The 17011-nt window shown below is 42.6% G+C and overlaps 1 protein-coding gene across 1 annotated transcript in view; it reads left to right on the top strand.

The window, feature by feature from the left end:
* Nucleotides 1–3092: 3092 nt before the first annotated feature.
* The window catches only part of zswim5 (zinc finger, SWIM-type containing 5), a 39009-nt gene continuing 25090 nt past the window's right edge, over nucleotides 3093–17011 (top strand). The window contains exon 1 of the mRNA XM_060873672.1: nucleotides 3093–3670. Coding sequence (XP_060729655.1) covers nucleotides 3160–3670 — 511 coding nt within the window. The 5' untranslated portion in view covers nucleotides 3093–3159. The remainder of the gene's footprint in view (nucleotides 3671–17011) is intronic.

The raw sequence follows: 17011 nt of genomic DNA, 5'->3' as shown, positions 1-17011 counted from the left end.
ATTATTAATGTTTGGTGAATCTAATAGATTTATATATTTAGGAAAAATGCTTTTACTTTTGATACTTTTACTTTGGAATATTTTACAAGTCTCACTCGAGAGCACAATAGACACTATTGTGCTCTCGAGTGAGACTTGTAAAATATTCCAAATTTTTATTTTTCTGTGGTGTTAGTGCGATTTGAACTCACAGCCTACTCAAGGTTAAACATTGTTAAAAGAGAAAATATATACAATGATCCACATCAGGACTTTTACCAGGAATTGGTTCATTCTTTTGAATCAAATTGAAACAATTTGCCCTCAAAGTTTGACTGATCACTATAACTTGTATTGTATGTGATCTTATACACCCCAAATCTCTTTTAGAGAAGAGCTGTTCAGTGCAAAGGCATTATTGATTGAGATTATGAGCCAAAGGCCACCCATGGTGGTCAGAGAAAGAGAGAGAGAGAGAGAGAGAGAGAGAGAGAGAGAGAGAGAGAGAGAGAGAGAGAGAGAGAGAGAGAGAGAGAGAAAGAAAGAGAGAGAGACAGACAGAAAAAGAGGAGTCTCTTTTCACGTCCTTCACCCCACTCTCAGCTGGAATCCCAAACTCAGTCTTCAAAGGTCTGAAGAAACTTTAAAGCTCCCTCCTGTATTTTTTTTTTTTTAGTAGGAACAATGAGGTGAAGGCGTCTCAACAGGCTGAGAAAAAAGCAGCTTGTTGGCCAGGGATCTGTGAAAGGCAGGGGATCGTCACGAGAAAGAAAGACACGACAACAGTGGCCCGCGGGAGAGTCTCTCACTGTCTGCCAAGGGCCAGGGAGGTGAGAGGCCCTCACACTCCCTTGCTTGTGTGTGTGTGAGTGTGTGTGTGTGTGTGTGTGTGTGTGTGTGTGTGTGTGTTATGAGGTGTCAAAAAAGAAGAGAAAGAAAATGAAAAGAGGCTATCTGAGTTGTACAGTACATGGGAGGGGTTGGAGGTTAAAATTAAAAACTATATATTCCATGTAGATATATGTAGATTTGTAATATGTAACTATTTCAAGATTATGTCTGGGATACTGATTTAATTTTTGTCCGAATCCATTTTCTTTTTGTAATGCCTATGTGTAGACGCATCTGAAAAGATTGTTCTGTATTTTACTTTCTATAAAAAGTGCACCTGAAATGGATTTTTTGGGGGTTTTGAGTCTTCTAAAAAGCATTTGTGTTTTTCTTGTCTCAATTAAATTTAATTAAAAACCAGAGTAATATCAAAGAGAATTATCAGAGAAGCACTACTTCTGATGGTGAAAGTTTTGTTCCTAATACAACGTACGGTGAAAAATTTATAGAGAGCTGACAATCTCATCCATGCGTACATGTCGGACATCTCGTTCCAGATTTATTCCCCTCTACATGCTGTTATAATGAGCTCAACTTTTTCTTCTGGAACCTTGCATGACCATGTGCACAACAACAATATTATTTTGGTGCACAAAAAAGTACTTCCAGCAAGATCTTTTTTCTTTTCTTTTTTGAGAATGAATGATATGAAAGATTTAAAAGGGAAAAATACAAGATTTATATTCTTATAGAGACACTCATTCATATTCATATCCATAATCAGCAACTTATCATCAGGCACCATTATGATTACCAATCAATTTTTCTACCATTAATCTGGTCATGAAAAGAAAAAAATTACATGGCTGAGGATCTATTGTTAATACCAGCCTCCTGATGATGTAATATAAGAAGTACTTCCTGTAGATTTCTTTTCACAGTGTGATGAAAGCATAGCCTGCATTGCACAATAAAATTACGCAATAAATCCTAATGCCTAAACGTATATATATATATATATATATATATATATATATATATATATATATATATATATATATATATATATATATATATGTATATATATTGTGTGTGTGTGTGTGAAAAGAGCAGGTCTTCACCTAGACAAAGAGTCTGACAGGTTACACTAAGTTTACAGACACATTAGTGGATGTTTATTTGACCGCCTTAGAAAGACGGGCTGTTTTTAAGGGTGTGAGTGTGAATTGAATTAGCAATTCATTGCTCTTGACGGTCTGTCTAGGTGAATGGCCATCTTTCTCAAAGCTAAAGCACTTTCAGCCCTTTGTGAAAAGTGATTAAGTGACATCATAGGTTGACAGGAAGTGGCCACTCATCCTGTCAAATGACAACACCATGGGGGGGGAGATGCAAAGGTCTAATGGTACACGGTGATCAATGGCTGATAGAAAAAAGTCTGAAATTAATAGGTGAAAATGAAACATTTAAAACAGGGCCATAAATGTTATAAATAATAGGGAAACTGCATTATGGGTATATATATATATATATATATTATTTTTTTTTTATTTAATAGAAATAGTGTTATTTCCAAATTAGTGTACTATATACTATATACTGAACAATGTGTTGTTCTGTACATTTGTTTATTTATTTGGATTTATTTGGGTGATAATTAAATTACAGACGGAATGTGATGGAATTTTTTAAAAAAAAATACAAATACAAACACCAAAAATATGGGATACTAAATACTTCAATACTTAGGTCTATTGTTTAGGTCCCAGTTTACTGTAAAGTTTTTGGGTTTTTTGTCTGAAAAATGAATCTTTTGTGTTTTTTATGTGACATGAAATCCATGCCCATATAAGGAGGTCCGGTTCCACCAAAGCAGCGAAAAAGTAAGGACTTTAAATACTTTCAATGCCGATTCAGAACGAGGACCATCGTGTGTTCATTTGACGCGCACGCGCGCACGTCGTGTGTACTGGAACATATGAGGTGCAAACTTCTGACCCGGTAATACCATATTTATAAGAGGCACACTTATTGAACGTGGCATAAAAGCGAAAGCGGTAGTTACGACGGGTTCTCGTGAGCCTGTCAACTTGTGCAACACGAGTACACACACGCGCGCGCGCGCGCGCGCACACACACACACGGAGTCCCTGCGGAGGCTGAGCGTCGGGCTGCGCGGCGCTGCCTCTGGATTGGCGAGCGCGTTTGTTATTACTAGTGACGTGTTTCTCCACCGCTCTCGCTCCTCCTCCTCATACCCCTCCTCCAACCACCCCCCCACTTTCTCCGGGTCTGTTCCCGAGCCACGCTCTCGTCTTCTTCGAAGTCGCAGTGTTTCAGTCGGTTGTCATGGCGGAGGGACGTGGCGATCTACCGCCGCTTCAGCTCGCTTCGCCGCCGGCCAGCAAGCGTCCGTGTCTGCGTCCTGCTCCGCGAGGTCCAGGTCCGGGGCCCGGGACAGGGCTGTCTAGCGGGCGCCCTCGCTGCCCCGAGTCTCTGCTGGACTGCGCCGCCAAGGCCGTAGCGGAGAAGTGGGCCTTCGAGCGGGTGGAGGAGCGCTTCGAGAGGATCCCTGAACCCGTTCAGCGCCGCATCGTTTTCTGGTCCTTTCCGAGGAACGAGCGGGAGATATGCATGTACTCGTCGTTTCAGTGCCGCGCCGCCGCTGAGGAGTCTCCGTCCACTGCAGGAAGCTCCGCCGCGTCCGCCGTATCCGCTGGAGGTCCCGGAGCAGCGTCCACCCCGTCGGGCAGCTCGAGCTCCACGGGCGCTGGCGCGAGCGCAGGAGCTGACGGTCTCCCTTTCCGGCGCGGGATCCGCCTTTTGGAAATGGGCTGTGTGGAAAACGTCCTCCAAGTCGGTAAGTGCGCGTAGGCTTCCTTTTACACGGGGCCCCTTTTGTTTACTGAATTCTCGGAAATGGGTCAAAAAAAAAAACAAAAACAGCGCTCCTGTTTCCGAAGTTTCTGGCGACTATACAATTTTTATTGTCAGTATTTTGAAAAATAAATAGAAAAACCCTTTAACGCTCTGAAAATCACAGCTATTAGAATGTTTTTAATTATATATCTGAATTGGAAAAGAAACGTTAAGTCGGATTTGCAGGCTTATGGGTCGAGTTTCATTTGATGATGATGAAAGACAGGCTTTTAAAGATTAAAGGGCCGCGCGTCCCGGTGCGTTCTGGTGCGTCCCGGTGTGTCCCTGTGCGTCCCTGTGTGTCCCTGTGTGTGTCGGTCCCCGTGTGTCCCTGTTTGTTCCGGTCCCTGTTTGTCCAGGTCCCTGTTTCTCCCTGTGTGTCCCGTCGGACTTTTAAACGGATATATTTTCATACAGAAAGATTATCTACCATCCAAAAAAAGCAAGATGTGCAATTTGTGCAAGTGGGAAAGGTTTTAAACCCGACATTTGAGCTCTCACAATAGACACTCCATTCTCTCCCTTCTCTAAAGAAAGGAAAAAAACAAATCCCTATTGTATAATCTGCCTCAGTGCTCCGAGGCTTACACAGCCAGAGTTGTATGTTTTTTCCAGTTTTCACTTACACTTCGATGAAATCGGGTTATTATAAGTGTTTTTTTTTATATATATATAGACTCCTGCATCAGGTTATTTCAGATCTCTGACTCTAATACAATTTGCTTCAAATCCGGATCTCATGGCTTTTGTTTATTTGCTGCTTGATCAGGACAAAAGAACTGGATCCGTTTTAATAGCAACACTAAAATAGCATGCTTTATCTGCTTTACTGTCGGTTTCTGTCAAAAGATGTGCATGTTTGTAAGGAATAAAGGGTTTGTTTTTAGTAAAATTAGGCTTGGAATACCATACACAATGAGCTCTCTCCTCCCCCCATGATAGGACACAGAGCTCTCTCCCATCAATCAGCGCAGGAAGAAAGCCTCTCCTACAATGTGCTTTATATCAGACAAAGAAAAAACACAACAGATCCATTCCTCTTGCATGTATGTATACTATAGAAAGCATTTATGTTTGTGCTTTTGTTGACTGTTTAAACATCTGTTTTGTCTTTACTTGCTCACATAGGCGAGCCGCCAGGATAGCCGACACACAGGCTTAGTCATGCACCATGAGCGTTTCAGTAAATAGATTGGTGGCTGAGGAGAAACTCAGGTGAACCTGGATTTTAAACTATGTAGAATGCATGGCATGATGCATACATCGGTAGAAGTCATGTGTATCTTGTGCATGATTGCATAAAGATATGTACAGTGTCTATGGTTTGGTGACATCGTTGCTGTGACACACCTCGAGAGTTTGTGGTCAGGATTGTATTTAAGAAGAGAGATCATTCATCTAAGCTTTAATAGCATGACTATTGATCCTGATATTGTAATAATTTTTTTTTACTAGTTTTGTGAGTATTCTTAGTACTTTTATACCCCTGAGCAGATGCATTGTTACTTAACAGTTTGTATAGTAAATAAAACAGTACCTCATAGCTCTTAGCCTGCTCTGGTGATGTTTGAGCCTTTTATCCCCAGCGTGTGGCTCAGTGGCAGGGTTATTCGTAGGCCGTGTCTTCCAGCGAAACACAGCCCACCTTTATCAGTCGTCTGGCTTTAGTGTGTGTTTTCGTTTCTTGAAATAGAAGTTATAGGATTCCCCAAATCCCCATTACACTTAGGTGTTTGGAGGCCCATGAAAGCATTCATATAGCTGATTGAATAAAGAAGCCGTGACCGGTTTATTCTTACAAAGCTCTACTGTGTTCCTGCGTATGTGGAAATGCGATAACTCTTCTGTAATGCAATAACACGGCCGCTTATTTAGCCACCTCGAAAAGGCTCGTTTGTGTCTGCTCAACGGCTTACAGAAAACGTACGCGTCCTCTTTCTCAGGAGGAAAACTTCACCACGAAACATGTTAGGGTTGTTTAGCACAGCAAACACGATGTAGCTGACTTAAGATGTACGCATAATTATGTTTGTTTTGTAACGGAATATCAGACGTTCATCTTCCTGCAAAAACAATTAAGTGCTTTAAAAGAGGAAGTCCTTTAAATCGTTTTATTTACTTTGTTATTTGCATCAAGTAAGGTAGGAGCCGTGTGACCTGCGCTTCTTCAGCAGCATGGGATTTGAACTTTCAGCCTTTCGGAGTACATGCTGCTGATATTACAGTGTTATTATTTGTGGTGCATTTTCAGAAAGTGTCCTAAACATCCTCAGGCATTACTTTGTACATCAACTGCTGCTTTTCTAGTCAAAATCTGGTAAGTTAACAACAGATTTCCAAAAAGTCAGCAATATAAAACACAAATAATTCTGTGATTCGTCCGATCACTGAAAATCCTGAAAAATGCCCTAAATGTTTGCGGACAAAAAAATGTCAATATCAAAGAAGCTCAGCTGTTTTTTAACACGTGAACAGAAATAAAGCATCGACACAGCAACAGCGAGGTATGTCACTAAACAGGTTTTCTTAGTAAGAGTCCCAATAGTGTATGATTTTTGCTTTGGTTAATTAACGTGAACAAAACTCGTTTCATCATCTGGCAAAACATATGTCACTTACGGCCATGTTTAGTTTTAGCCACATCTCTACATTGTGCCTTGTTTGGGGGAAAAAGGGGGATTTCTCCTTTTTGCATCACTTATATAAAGGGACTAACTTTTAGTTCATTTTTTATTCGTTATTCATTTTTTGCGTTACAGTAACAAGCAGCTGATTGGACACTTTCACCTTTCCTACAGTTAGCTATCCTGTTCTCATTATTAAGTGCAGTATTTGTCAGAAAAAAGCAGTATGGTGATGTGATATTAGAATAATGAGAGATTTTGTCGTCTTCCTTTTAATAATCCTGACCAGCTCTAATTAGATGTAAAATCTATTTTCTCATTAATTTCCAGGCATTAAGCAAAACTGTTTTTTAAGCCCACTGGGTTTCATTGGCTTATAAAAAGCTGGTTTTAAACGCGCTTTACGACACTAAATGTAAATATCACACACATCATGAAAATGTCCACACATGTCGAGATGAGATATTTTTGTCATCTTGTGCGTGGGTGCTCAGCAAGGTTGTGTGAAGGCGTGTGCTCGTGTGAAATCCTTCCTCCCCCACCTCGCCCCTCCTTTTTTTTTTTTTTCTGTCACCGGTGAATGAGACACACTTAAGTGCCAGAAGACTTAATACTTGTTTTTGTTGTTTTTCTCTGTGCCCCGTTTTTTCTGTCCTCCTCTCTTTGAACCTGTCACAAAGGAACCACAAATGAGGTGCAGAAAGTTGCTCTGATGTTTAACGCCTACACAGGGCCTGGAGTTTCACACTACAGCATGTGCAAGGAAGCCAGCTTCGCTCACCAATGTGTTTGAGTACTCACGTTTTGTGTTAGGCAACTCTCGTGTTTCCAGTGTGTTCACTAGTGCTTGGCCCCCTATCATGTGTGCTAGGCAACTCATGACTAGTCTAGTGTATTAATAATGCCTCCTGTGTGTCTGAGCTGATGCAAAGAGCCTTACAACGTCTCATAGGTGGCTCACAAGCTCACTGTGCGACTCGTCAAAGCCTACAGGTGCGCTACGTGGCTCAGGAGTGTACCAGGGCACTCAAAAGCACGCAAGGCGACCTTCAGCAAGTCTCTGATCTGAACAGAGAGTGTTTGATGGCTTTTCAGGTTTCCATAGCTAAAGCGAGGACCCTTGACGCACCGTTGTGTCGGTGTGTTAATCAGAATAATTAATTCCAGAGTGTGTTTGCGTAATTACCCTCCCCCACTCCGGGCTCTTCTGCTAGAAGAGCTTCCAGCTTTGAGTCAGGCCTGAGGATTATTATGGGTCATGCTTTGTTACCCAGCTGTAGAAACTCCTTGTTTTCAAATAGGGGAGGTGTGTGTGTGTGTGTGTGTGTGTGTGTGTGTGTGTGTGTGTGTGTGTGTGTGTGATAGGGGGTTGTTAAGAGCACAAAGCTGTGGTGGGGCTTTTTTATGGAGCCTCCTACAGAGGCAAAAGTTACACCAGGATCCCAGAGGGACGAATCCTTATATACTTCCCCCCGAGTTTTGTCTTTTTCAGCATCTCAGTGTTCCAGAGCTATCTCACCCTCGAGCTTTCCGCTCTCCTGCTCAGTCCTTAGATTTTGAAGGGCCTTTTCAGTGTTAGCGGTTCCTTCAGGAATGCGCAAAGCCACAGCGGTTTGGGTGCCTATTTGTGTGTGTGTGTTTGCTAATTCAGCTAGTCCTCCTTCATTTTATCTTGGTTTATTATTTTTCATTTAAAAACACAAAAGCCTGTTTGCTTTTGAAGACCCTGGCAAATCCTGCAGCACATTCTTGGTACCACTAGCAGCGGTCGACCTCAACCGATTCAGACAACCCCAAATTTTTCAAGTGATGGTTTGATCAAGCACGTTTTTTTTTTTTTGTTTTCTCATCCAGATGAACACCATCTGTTTTTGTACTTTCTTTTCTGGACAGAAAAAAAATTCTATATGAGTAAAATGCATCAGCTTCAGGTGTCTGATCAGTGACAACGCCATGATGTCTACTGCCCTCTGTCTCCTTCCAGCCTCGGCATCATTTGGGTCATTGTAATCGGGGACGTGTCTCATTTAGGCCCACACGAGTTCAACAAGGGAGCGCTAATTCCGCTCCGTCTTTCAGCACCCGCTTGCGACAATGTTTAATCAAGGTAATTAATTCCATGCCTGCGAGTCTCAAAGAAAATCAGTTAAACAAATCGTCTTTTTTTGCACTTATTAAGAGTCGACATTGAAGGACACGGTCATTAAGCACCTTTTTCTTCCTCCAAGTCTTTATCAAAGGAGGGAAATTAATTTGAAAGTAGCGAGCGACGCAGGTACCTCATCAGCACAATGTCAGAGAGACTCGGAGAGTGAAAGAGAAAGTGACTTACTGAAAGAGTGAATTGGAGAGGGACAGAGACGATAATCAATTCTACAGTATTTTGCAACATGGTATTGTTATTGTTATGGTGGAGGCTTTGGGGCTGTGCTGTCGCCGATCAGAGGGAAAAAATCTGAAGCTCTGACTAAAACTGTTTAAAGAAACATTCATGAACGTTATACTTCTGACTGGAACAAAGTGAGGGCTCCTTCGTTCATCTTGTAGTTGTAGAAACACAATCCACCTTTTAACCCGAGCAGAATCGAGAATCTGATGGTGCTAAATGTTGTATGATACATCGGTAGCGTCCTCATTTCCCACACATGTGTTTGGGTCTTTACCGTAAAGCCAGCTTTATCTCCAACACTAAATAGCAGAGGAGTCTCTGAACTTTCTAGACTCTCTTCCTCCCCTTGCTGATTAGAGTAGTAACTCCTTACCAGAGGCCAAAGTTCCCATCCCTGTCCTTCGTCTTATTGGTGCCACTTTCTGTGCATTCTGGGGACCTGTTCTGCTGAATATACAAACAGTCCCACGATTGTCCTTCAGCCTCAACATGGCTTGAAGTTTCCTAAAACCTGCTTATTTTTCTTCAGGCTTCCAGTGTTCTAGTTTAAAATTGTGACCATTAATCCGTTTATCGGCATAGAATTCGTCTTCACTTCAGTTTCTAAACGTGATGCCGTTGATCTTCTGCTACATATCGACACAACATTCTCCTGAATAAACAGCATTGGAACTGTAGTGTGGACTGAACAGCATGAAACAAATGTAGGAGGATCGATCATGATGAACAAATTTCTCTGAATCTGTAATCTTATTATTCTAACATTCTTTGCTCTTGGGATGTAGTCAGTTCTCACCTCAGCTTTCAGGATGTGTTTCTTCTTACTTCACGCTTCTAATAGAAGTGCATTGGGCTGCCTAACAAATGCAGTACAATTCGATGGGAAACGATAGAGAAAAGCTGTTTAAATTGATTTGTATTGCTTTTCCCTCCAAAAGATTTAAATCTACACAACCTGCAACTTCAAACTTGTGCTAGTTTACGGTCATGTCCGTGTTTGTGTATGTTTAGGGAATGTAATGGTTGGTTTGTGCTCTTTGTAAGTGTTGTATAAATAAATAAAATTTGATTACACTAATCAGTAACTCAGTTTGGTGGTTAAGTGTGTGTGTGTGTGTGTGTGTGTGTGCGTGCGAGGTTGTTGGTTTAAATCCTAGGACTGGTAAAGGATTACAGTTGGGCCCTCAAGCAAGACCCATAACCTGATACTTCTCTTTTTTTTTTTGCTTGTATAAATACCAAATGAAAATGATCACTAAAGCAATTCGTCTAAAGTAGAATAGTAACCTATTGGGGGTTGTGGCTGGAGGTGGTGGTGAGGGGGATGGGGGTTAGTTTGAGCACGGATAATACGCGAGGTGCATTCAAGCAGGTCGAGAACAGAGACCGGAGCTGCACTTTGGCTTGAGAGGAAAAAGAGGAGAAAAGGCCCTCCATCTGGGGCTGTAAGACTAAACTGGGGAGTGCAGGAAACTCACGCCGCCCTCCCCCACGGCAGCCCCTTTCATCCAGCTGAGATTTGCGGCGAGGTTTTTTTTTCCATCTCTTTTCTTCCTTCTGTGGCCAGTTCACATGGAAACTTAATTTTCTCAGTCTGGACGAGGGAGGAAGGATAATGCACGCTGGAGATGGGGTCAAATATCCTGCCAGAAGGCAAAAGAAGGGGAAAAGGGCCTCAGTCAATGGCAGTTAGTGCTGTGCAAACCTCTATGCAAATGCCGCACGGCTGTTTTAGACGTGCATTTAACGCAGGCTGCATTTAACGTGTGCTCAGAAGAGCCATGCAAAGCACCTGGGCTCGGTGGATCGGGTTCGATTCTACGCGCGTGTCTCATTGTGTGTCAGACAATCGCAGCTTGTTTGCAGGTCGACCGATGTGCTGTTGTTAGTACAATAATCTTTTTTTTTGGTATCTTTGTCACGTTCTATAGGTTCTGTAGCACTGCTGCAGCGTTAAACACAGATGGCGAAGGGCTTTCCGTTTCATGAATATTTAAAAAGCTGACACGACGTCCAAGAAGCTTGCTAACTGACGTGTAAAGGCGACTGTTTAAGTGTTAAGGGATGAGCCATTTTAATTAATCCTCTATTAATTAAGATTCAACATTGCACTTTATGTGACGAACACAGACACAGTTTAAGCCGCTAAAGCCTCTACAGCTTTTGTGCAAAGTTTCATCGCGAATATTTTAAATCATCCTTTATTTTAACATCCAGATTCCTTACGCTTGCTGCCTTGAATTTGAGCTCAAAATGAAGGTGTCTTTTGTTTAAGGATGGGGCCCTGTGCTTTAAAAAATATTAAAAGAGAGAGAATGAGGCCAAACCAGTCTCTCATCACGTCTCTGTGAAGCTACCTGCTGATGTTGACGTGTGATAACCAGTATGGTCTTTAAAAGCTAAACACACACCTCCACCCTGAGGTAAACGCACATTAGCGGCTTCGCCTCGGAGGCACCTCAGGGCCCCTTTTCTTCGAAGAGGTTGTTGTGGCCACGCTGGCAACGTTGACGCACTCGCTCTTAGTCGAAGTCGCATGGATGCTAGCATCAGAACAGGTGCTCAAATGCGTGAACGGATAAAATCTTGATAATTGAGTGTTAATGTGAAGTCTGTAGAGCTGTAGGATCGGGCAGATTACTCCCGAGTGTCTGTTTTGACACAGAGGGAAAGGCTAGGTGAGAATAGTGAGACATGAGAAGTGTGTACAAAAAATGAAACCTTCAAATGACTGTTAAAGTGGATTCCTTTTGTTATACTAGACAAAGAACAGAAAGATTATGTTGATAATGATCATGGTGATACATTTTAATATTATACATTTTGGAAGTCCATCATTTATTGGGTGAAATGTGTAGTGGATGAATCATGACAAAAAGTGTTCAGGAAATGTGTCTCTTACATATTCACTTATTCAGCAGCAGTGTTATGATTGATTTCAGATCTCTGGTGAGTCATGGTCTTTTGCGAGACGTTCAGCTTGACAAAGAACTATAAACTGTGGTTTGTATGTGTGTGTGTGTGAGAAAGATATATGTGGAAGGTTTCGCTCTTTCTTTGTAACCACACAAGCAGCAGTTTTCCTGCTTCATCACCTCTGCACAAGCTCACACTCAAACTGCACGTTCAGCTTGTCGCTCTGTCAAATGAGATTTTTCAACAGGAAAAAACACAGTCTCGATTTCATAAGACGAGCCAAGTGCGAAAACCTGAGATCATTGACAGCACGTAGCAACAGAAATAAGTAGCACTAATATTTCAATGCTTTGAGTGAATGTGAAACCAATATCTTTAAGTGTGTGTGTGTGTGTTGATGCAGATGTGGCTCGGTCCTCCATTATAACAGATTAGGTTTAAAGTTTAAGTCTTTTCATCGTGGCCTTCGTGTCTGTCAGCGCTAGCAAATGAGAGGAGTAAAAAAACGGCATGAGTCCTAAATAATGAAAAGGCTATTCATGAAGCATCCACATTTCATACCCCAGTGTTATTCAGAGAGGACGCACGTCACCCCGCCTTCCTCTGTATTGTATGAAATATTGATAAAACTAAGGATGGTGTGAGTGGCTAGCAGTGTGGCTAGTACAATATAAATATCAATAGCCCTTTCTCTATGTCCTGGCTCTCTTTGTGCCCTTTCAATTTCAGCCCTATCTGCCAGCAGTGCTCACACTGATATGGCCCATTACACACTCGCTTTTACTTTTTCCGCAGGAACAGATGATTGCGGGAAAACGGGTGGAGAGAAAAAGAAAGACAGACAGACAGACAGACAGACAGAGGGAGGGAGGGTATGAGGGTGAGCAAGAAAACAATCAGACTGACACATGAAAGGTGGAGTAAATAACTAGCAAGTGGAGAGGGCGAGCGTGGATGTAGGGAAAGACAGAAAGAGACACCTCATTAGTCTTGGAGGCCTCCTTGACTTCGGGGCTGGGGGATGACAGTCAACACGTCAGGGTGAGCAGACATGCAGAGAGGGGGCTCCCCCTGCTCTTGCGTCTGTCCTCCACCCACCCACCATCACATATATTCACACCTCCCTCTGGCTCTCCAGCTTGATTAATATAGGCAGCAGCCATTGGGCTAAACGTCCATACACACAGACACACACACAACCCCAAACATCCGAACATCCCTTGCAACTTCCGTACAAGTCCACCAAACCCCTCCTTTCCCAAATCACAGTGGAAATCCAATTCATTACATAAGCGACAGCCAGCAGTCCCTCAGCGACAGACAGCAGACTCCAGCTCTCTTCTGAAAAACGGTAGCTCTAATAGTTTTAGCCGTCCGTGTTACACAGAAGCCACAATAATCAATTGACTCACTTTGTGCTTGGCATCTTCATCCATATTGAAGCAACGTGGCATCCAGTCCCACTGTTTACACATTGTCCTAGTGCCTCGTATGGACGTGCCACAGCAGTCATCTTCCATCACCTGTCCTGACCGGCAGCCGGAGTCATGTGTAAAGGAGAAAACAATGCTCCAAATGCACCATGCAGATGTATAGGCCAAGGGTGGGGTTGGGGTGCTCTTAAATGGGATTGTGTTCCTGTCATGGTGTAACAGGATCAGAGCGTATGGGGCAGCCATTGTGCGACTGTAGGAAAGAGCGTAAGAAGAGAGCGACAGAGGACAGAGTCCCTTTCGTGCTTTCCCAGCATGGGTGCCGCTTAGAAATCAAAAGGGTTCCTCAAGAGTTCTTTAGATCGATATGGTCCTTTCTCACTAATGGTGTGCTGCAGGATGTGGAAACTGTGCTGCCATTGGGTTTTATTCGAGAGTCAAGCACAAAGAATTATTTAGGATGCTCTTTGTGATCTTGAGATCTTTAAAATAAGAACCACGTGAGTCAAGAAGAAGATAATATCCGATGTCCCCAGGAAGTCTTCAGGAACCTTCTTACAGTCAACCTCCACTCCCCACCCCCCTGTTTATGATTTTTATCTTTTGTGATCCAAAGTCAGCGATTCAAGGCCATGTTATCAATAAGGTCTCTAGACTGACTTTGATTTAAGGTTCACCACAGGATTTTTCATTTAGCTGATAAAAAGTTTGCCGACAAATTAAAAAAAAAGAAAAAAAAAAACAATTTTGCATAGAGTTTTCTGTTTTGTCTACTTCATTTTAAATTTGAATTATCTAGATTCTCTTCAGAACTAGGGAGCAATAAGCATTTTTGAAAGTACGCCGGCTTATCTTAAAGATAAAAACAAGCCAGCTACAGTGGCGTTAAGGCACAGCCCATGAAAGATGCAATTAAACATTATCTGATCAGATTCCTTCAGAAAGTCTCATCAGCCTTAGAGGTTTTTTTCTTCTATATGTACCAAAGGTCTTTCAGTTAAGTTTTGAAAGGCAAGATAGATGTATCCAGAGGCCAAAAAAAAGTTTGCAGCAAGACAAGTAACGCTGAGCTGCTTGATAGAAATGCATATCATGCCATTAATGCCTCTCATAAAGCTAAGCATTAGTCCACGTGTTCTTTGTGTAGCCCTGTGAAGACTTCATTTACACAAGCACACACCCGAAAGACTCGACGGCGCAGGTTGTCACGGTGGACGCAGTTTAATGTTTGCTTCTTCACAAAGCTTATTACTATTCTAAAGATATTACTCAGTAATGGATGTGTTCGGAACCGACTGACCTGCGCCTGCTGCACAATTTGTTTTCATCAGCTGGTAAATGGTGGATCATTGTGGCTGTGACGGGAAAGCGCAAGGGCTTCCTAATGAAAGCCAGCATCTCTGGCCAGGTCTCATCACGGTGCCTGCTCTCTGCAGTCTGGAAACAGGTGTGCTCCTGCTTCCAAGGTTTCATTTAGAGAGTGATATAAAGGAATATTCATGACCAGTATCTTTCATCATAGGCTTTTTCTTATGCCTAGGGAGGGAGTGAAAGAGCGAGTAAGGGGGATTGGAGGAAAAAAGAACTGGAGGTGGGGAGAGGGCAAATCAGTGGGTGATTGAAGAGGCCTTTCTGGGATAATTCAGTTTGATTGGAAACTCGCACTCTCATTACTATTCTAGGTCCAACATGGAAAAGGGTCTTAACTGTGTGAGCCTTGCCATAAAAAGTTGTCTAGCCTTTTTAAACTAAACTCTTCACACCTCAGCCGCAGTGCCCCAAAGTTGAATCGTAACCAATTCGAATATCCCAGAGTATGTTCTTCCTCACAGATGTGTCATGTTTGCTATGGGCCATCAAGGAGTCTTTGGCAGATACGAGTCATAGTTTCGGGAGTCCCTGAGCTCTGTTACAAATAGAACTGCATCAGCCATTGCACTGAATCATAACTTTACCCAGTGCATGTGGTTTCCATGAAAAACAACGCATTCACAGGAAGTCAGCCTCATATTTCTTTTTCTTACAGCAGCAAACACTTCCTCTGTGGTCTCCTTTTGGTTTGTCACCTGTGTCATACTTGCTTTCAGATGATTCAGTCAATTTTATTGTGATCAGTCACTCTTATAACATAAAAGGGATGAAAAATAGTATGAAGTAATACTGATGGCGTATGAGAGCCAACGACAACGAACCTAGAGATGATCTATAAGGTGAATGTGGTTAGCAGCACCTGGCTTAGCTATTCAGTCAGCACTGGGGGTGACAAACCTGTCATGAACACTAGACTCCATTGTGTTATCCGAGCAGGTTCCAGGATGGCATGTAAATTGAGGAGGTTGGAGCTTGACTGATTATTACAAAAGTGCTACAAAGGGAACTTCCCAAGTAGTCCCAGAACACCATGTCATCAGAACCCTTCAATTGTCACTTCTATGCTTCAGACCCCAACTTTCCTTGCCAGGTCTCTTGGCAGCTCCAGTCCTTAGGGAAGGCAGTTTGTGAGTGGTTCACTTTCTCACATGTTGTTACAGAATTGCAAACTACAGCAAGGATATGAAAAGTTTGAAAGATGAAATCAAAACAAAAAAAAAACGGATGATGCCAGATGAAGATCTTATTTCAGTTTTTCCTGTCTGGAGAATAAACGTCTTTACATTGGTAATGTGTGTGTAATGTGTGTGTCTGTGTGTTTGTGTTGCTGGGGTTTTCCCCCTCCTTTCCCTCGGGTGCTCCTGTCTCAGAGTTCAGCCCAATTCAAACATGGTGCATGTGTCATAAACACGCACCCGGGCTTTGAAGCCAGAAGAACGGCACAATAGACAACTGGCCCTCCATTCGCCTCCGCTGACAACCTAGAAGCCCCTTTGTGCTGTGCAAGCTTTATGCTCATGTTCAAAGCTTGCTCTTCACTCCACTTAGGAAGGATTGTGTTCCAGTGTATTGGCTGAATGCGGGCCTGGTTCAGAGATAATTCTCTTTGGTATTCCTTTGCAAGATGTCGTACTTGACAGTAGAGGATTGTTTTGTCAATTTTTTTTTATTTTTTTTGACAAGATACCGTGAAATACAAATTTTCCGGACATTTTGCTGGAAGAATGCTTATGAATTGTGCTGACAAAGCTGTTACTAGCTAGATTACCTCACTGCCTCGCACCTGCAGACACCCCAAGACGACTTATTGAAAAACGTTATTTCTATTTAGTTCCCTCTCTGATGAGACCGAAAAGTCCCCTCCCCCTCCTCCCTGCCTCTATTAACACCTCTTTCCCAAACCCTCTGCATTATTAACGAGGTTTCTCCCAATTAAGATGGATGAGCCTGCTCTTTAGGGTATTTGTTCAGGTAAGATCTCTGATTAGCATATCTGATAGATCTGCCTTCTCATGCTGATTAAACCCTTTCCTCATCCCGGGGCAACTTAAAAAGAAAGAGCCTTGTAAATGAGTAACATCTCCCCCCCCGTGTGCAGACACACACAAACGCATAGCGTGAACTGCAGAATATTGAAAATGTCGGATCTCTTTTGCTTATCCCTTTGAGATAATCAGGTTAAGGAGCCCGGGTTGTGCTTGCGATTCCTGAGGTCAAATTACAGAAAAACCCTTTGTAGAAACCTGATTAAATCCTCAACACAACCCAAACTTCTGCCTCGAGCGGGCATTCAAGGACACACAAACAGAGCCCAAACCAAGATTGATGCCCATGTCCCATAGGAACAGAGCTCAATGTTGCGCCTATAACTCAAACTCTGTCCACATAATCAGAGACCAGATCGAGACTAATGGTCTGTGCGGTCCAACTGAGCCATGCTACTGATGGATGTACTTTACTGCACTTAGCACAGTAGAGACTAACGATTAAAGAAAATAAACTTTGGATGCATATGGTTTGCGGGTTTGGTTCTCTGGCTGAAGGTAATC

This window comes from Tachysurus vachellii, chromosome 1, assembly GCF_030014155.1.
Source record: "Tachysurus vachellii isolate PV-2020 chromosome 1, HZAU_Pvac_v1, whole genome shotgun sequence".
Lineage (NCBI taxonomy): Eukaryota > Metazoa > Chordata > Actinopteri > Siluriformes > Bagridae > Tachysurus > Tachysurus vachellii.
The sequence above is the reverse complement of the archived record's forward strand: the minus strand, read 5'-3'. Positions and strand labels throughout refer to the sequence as shown.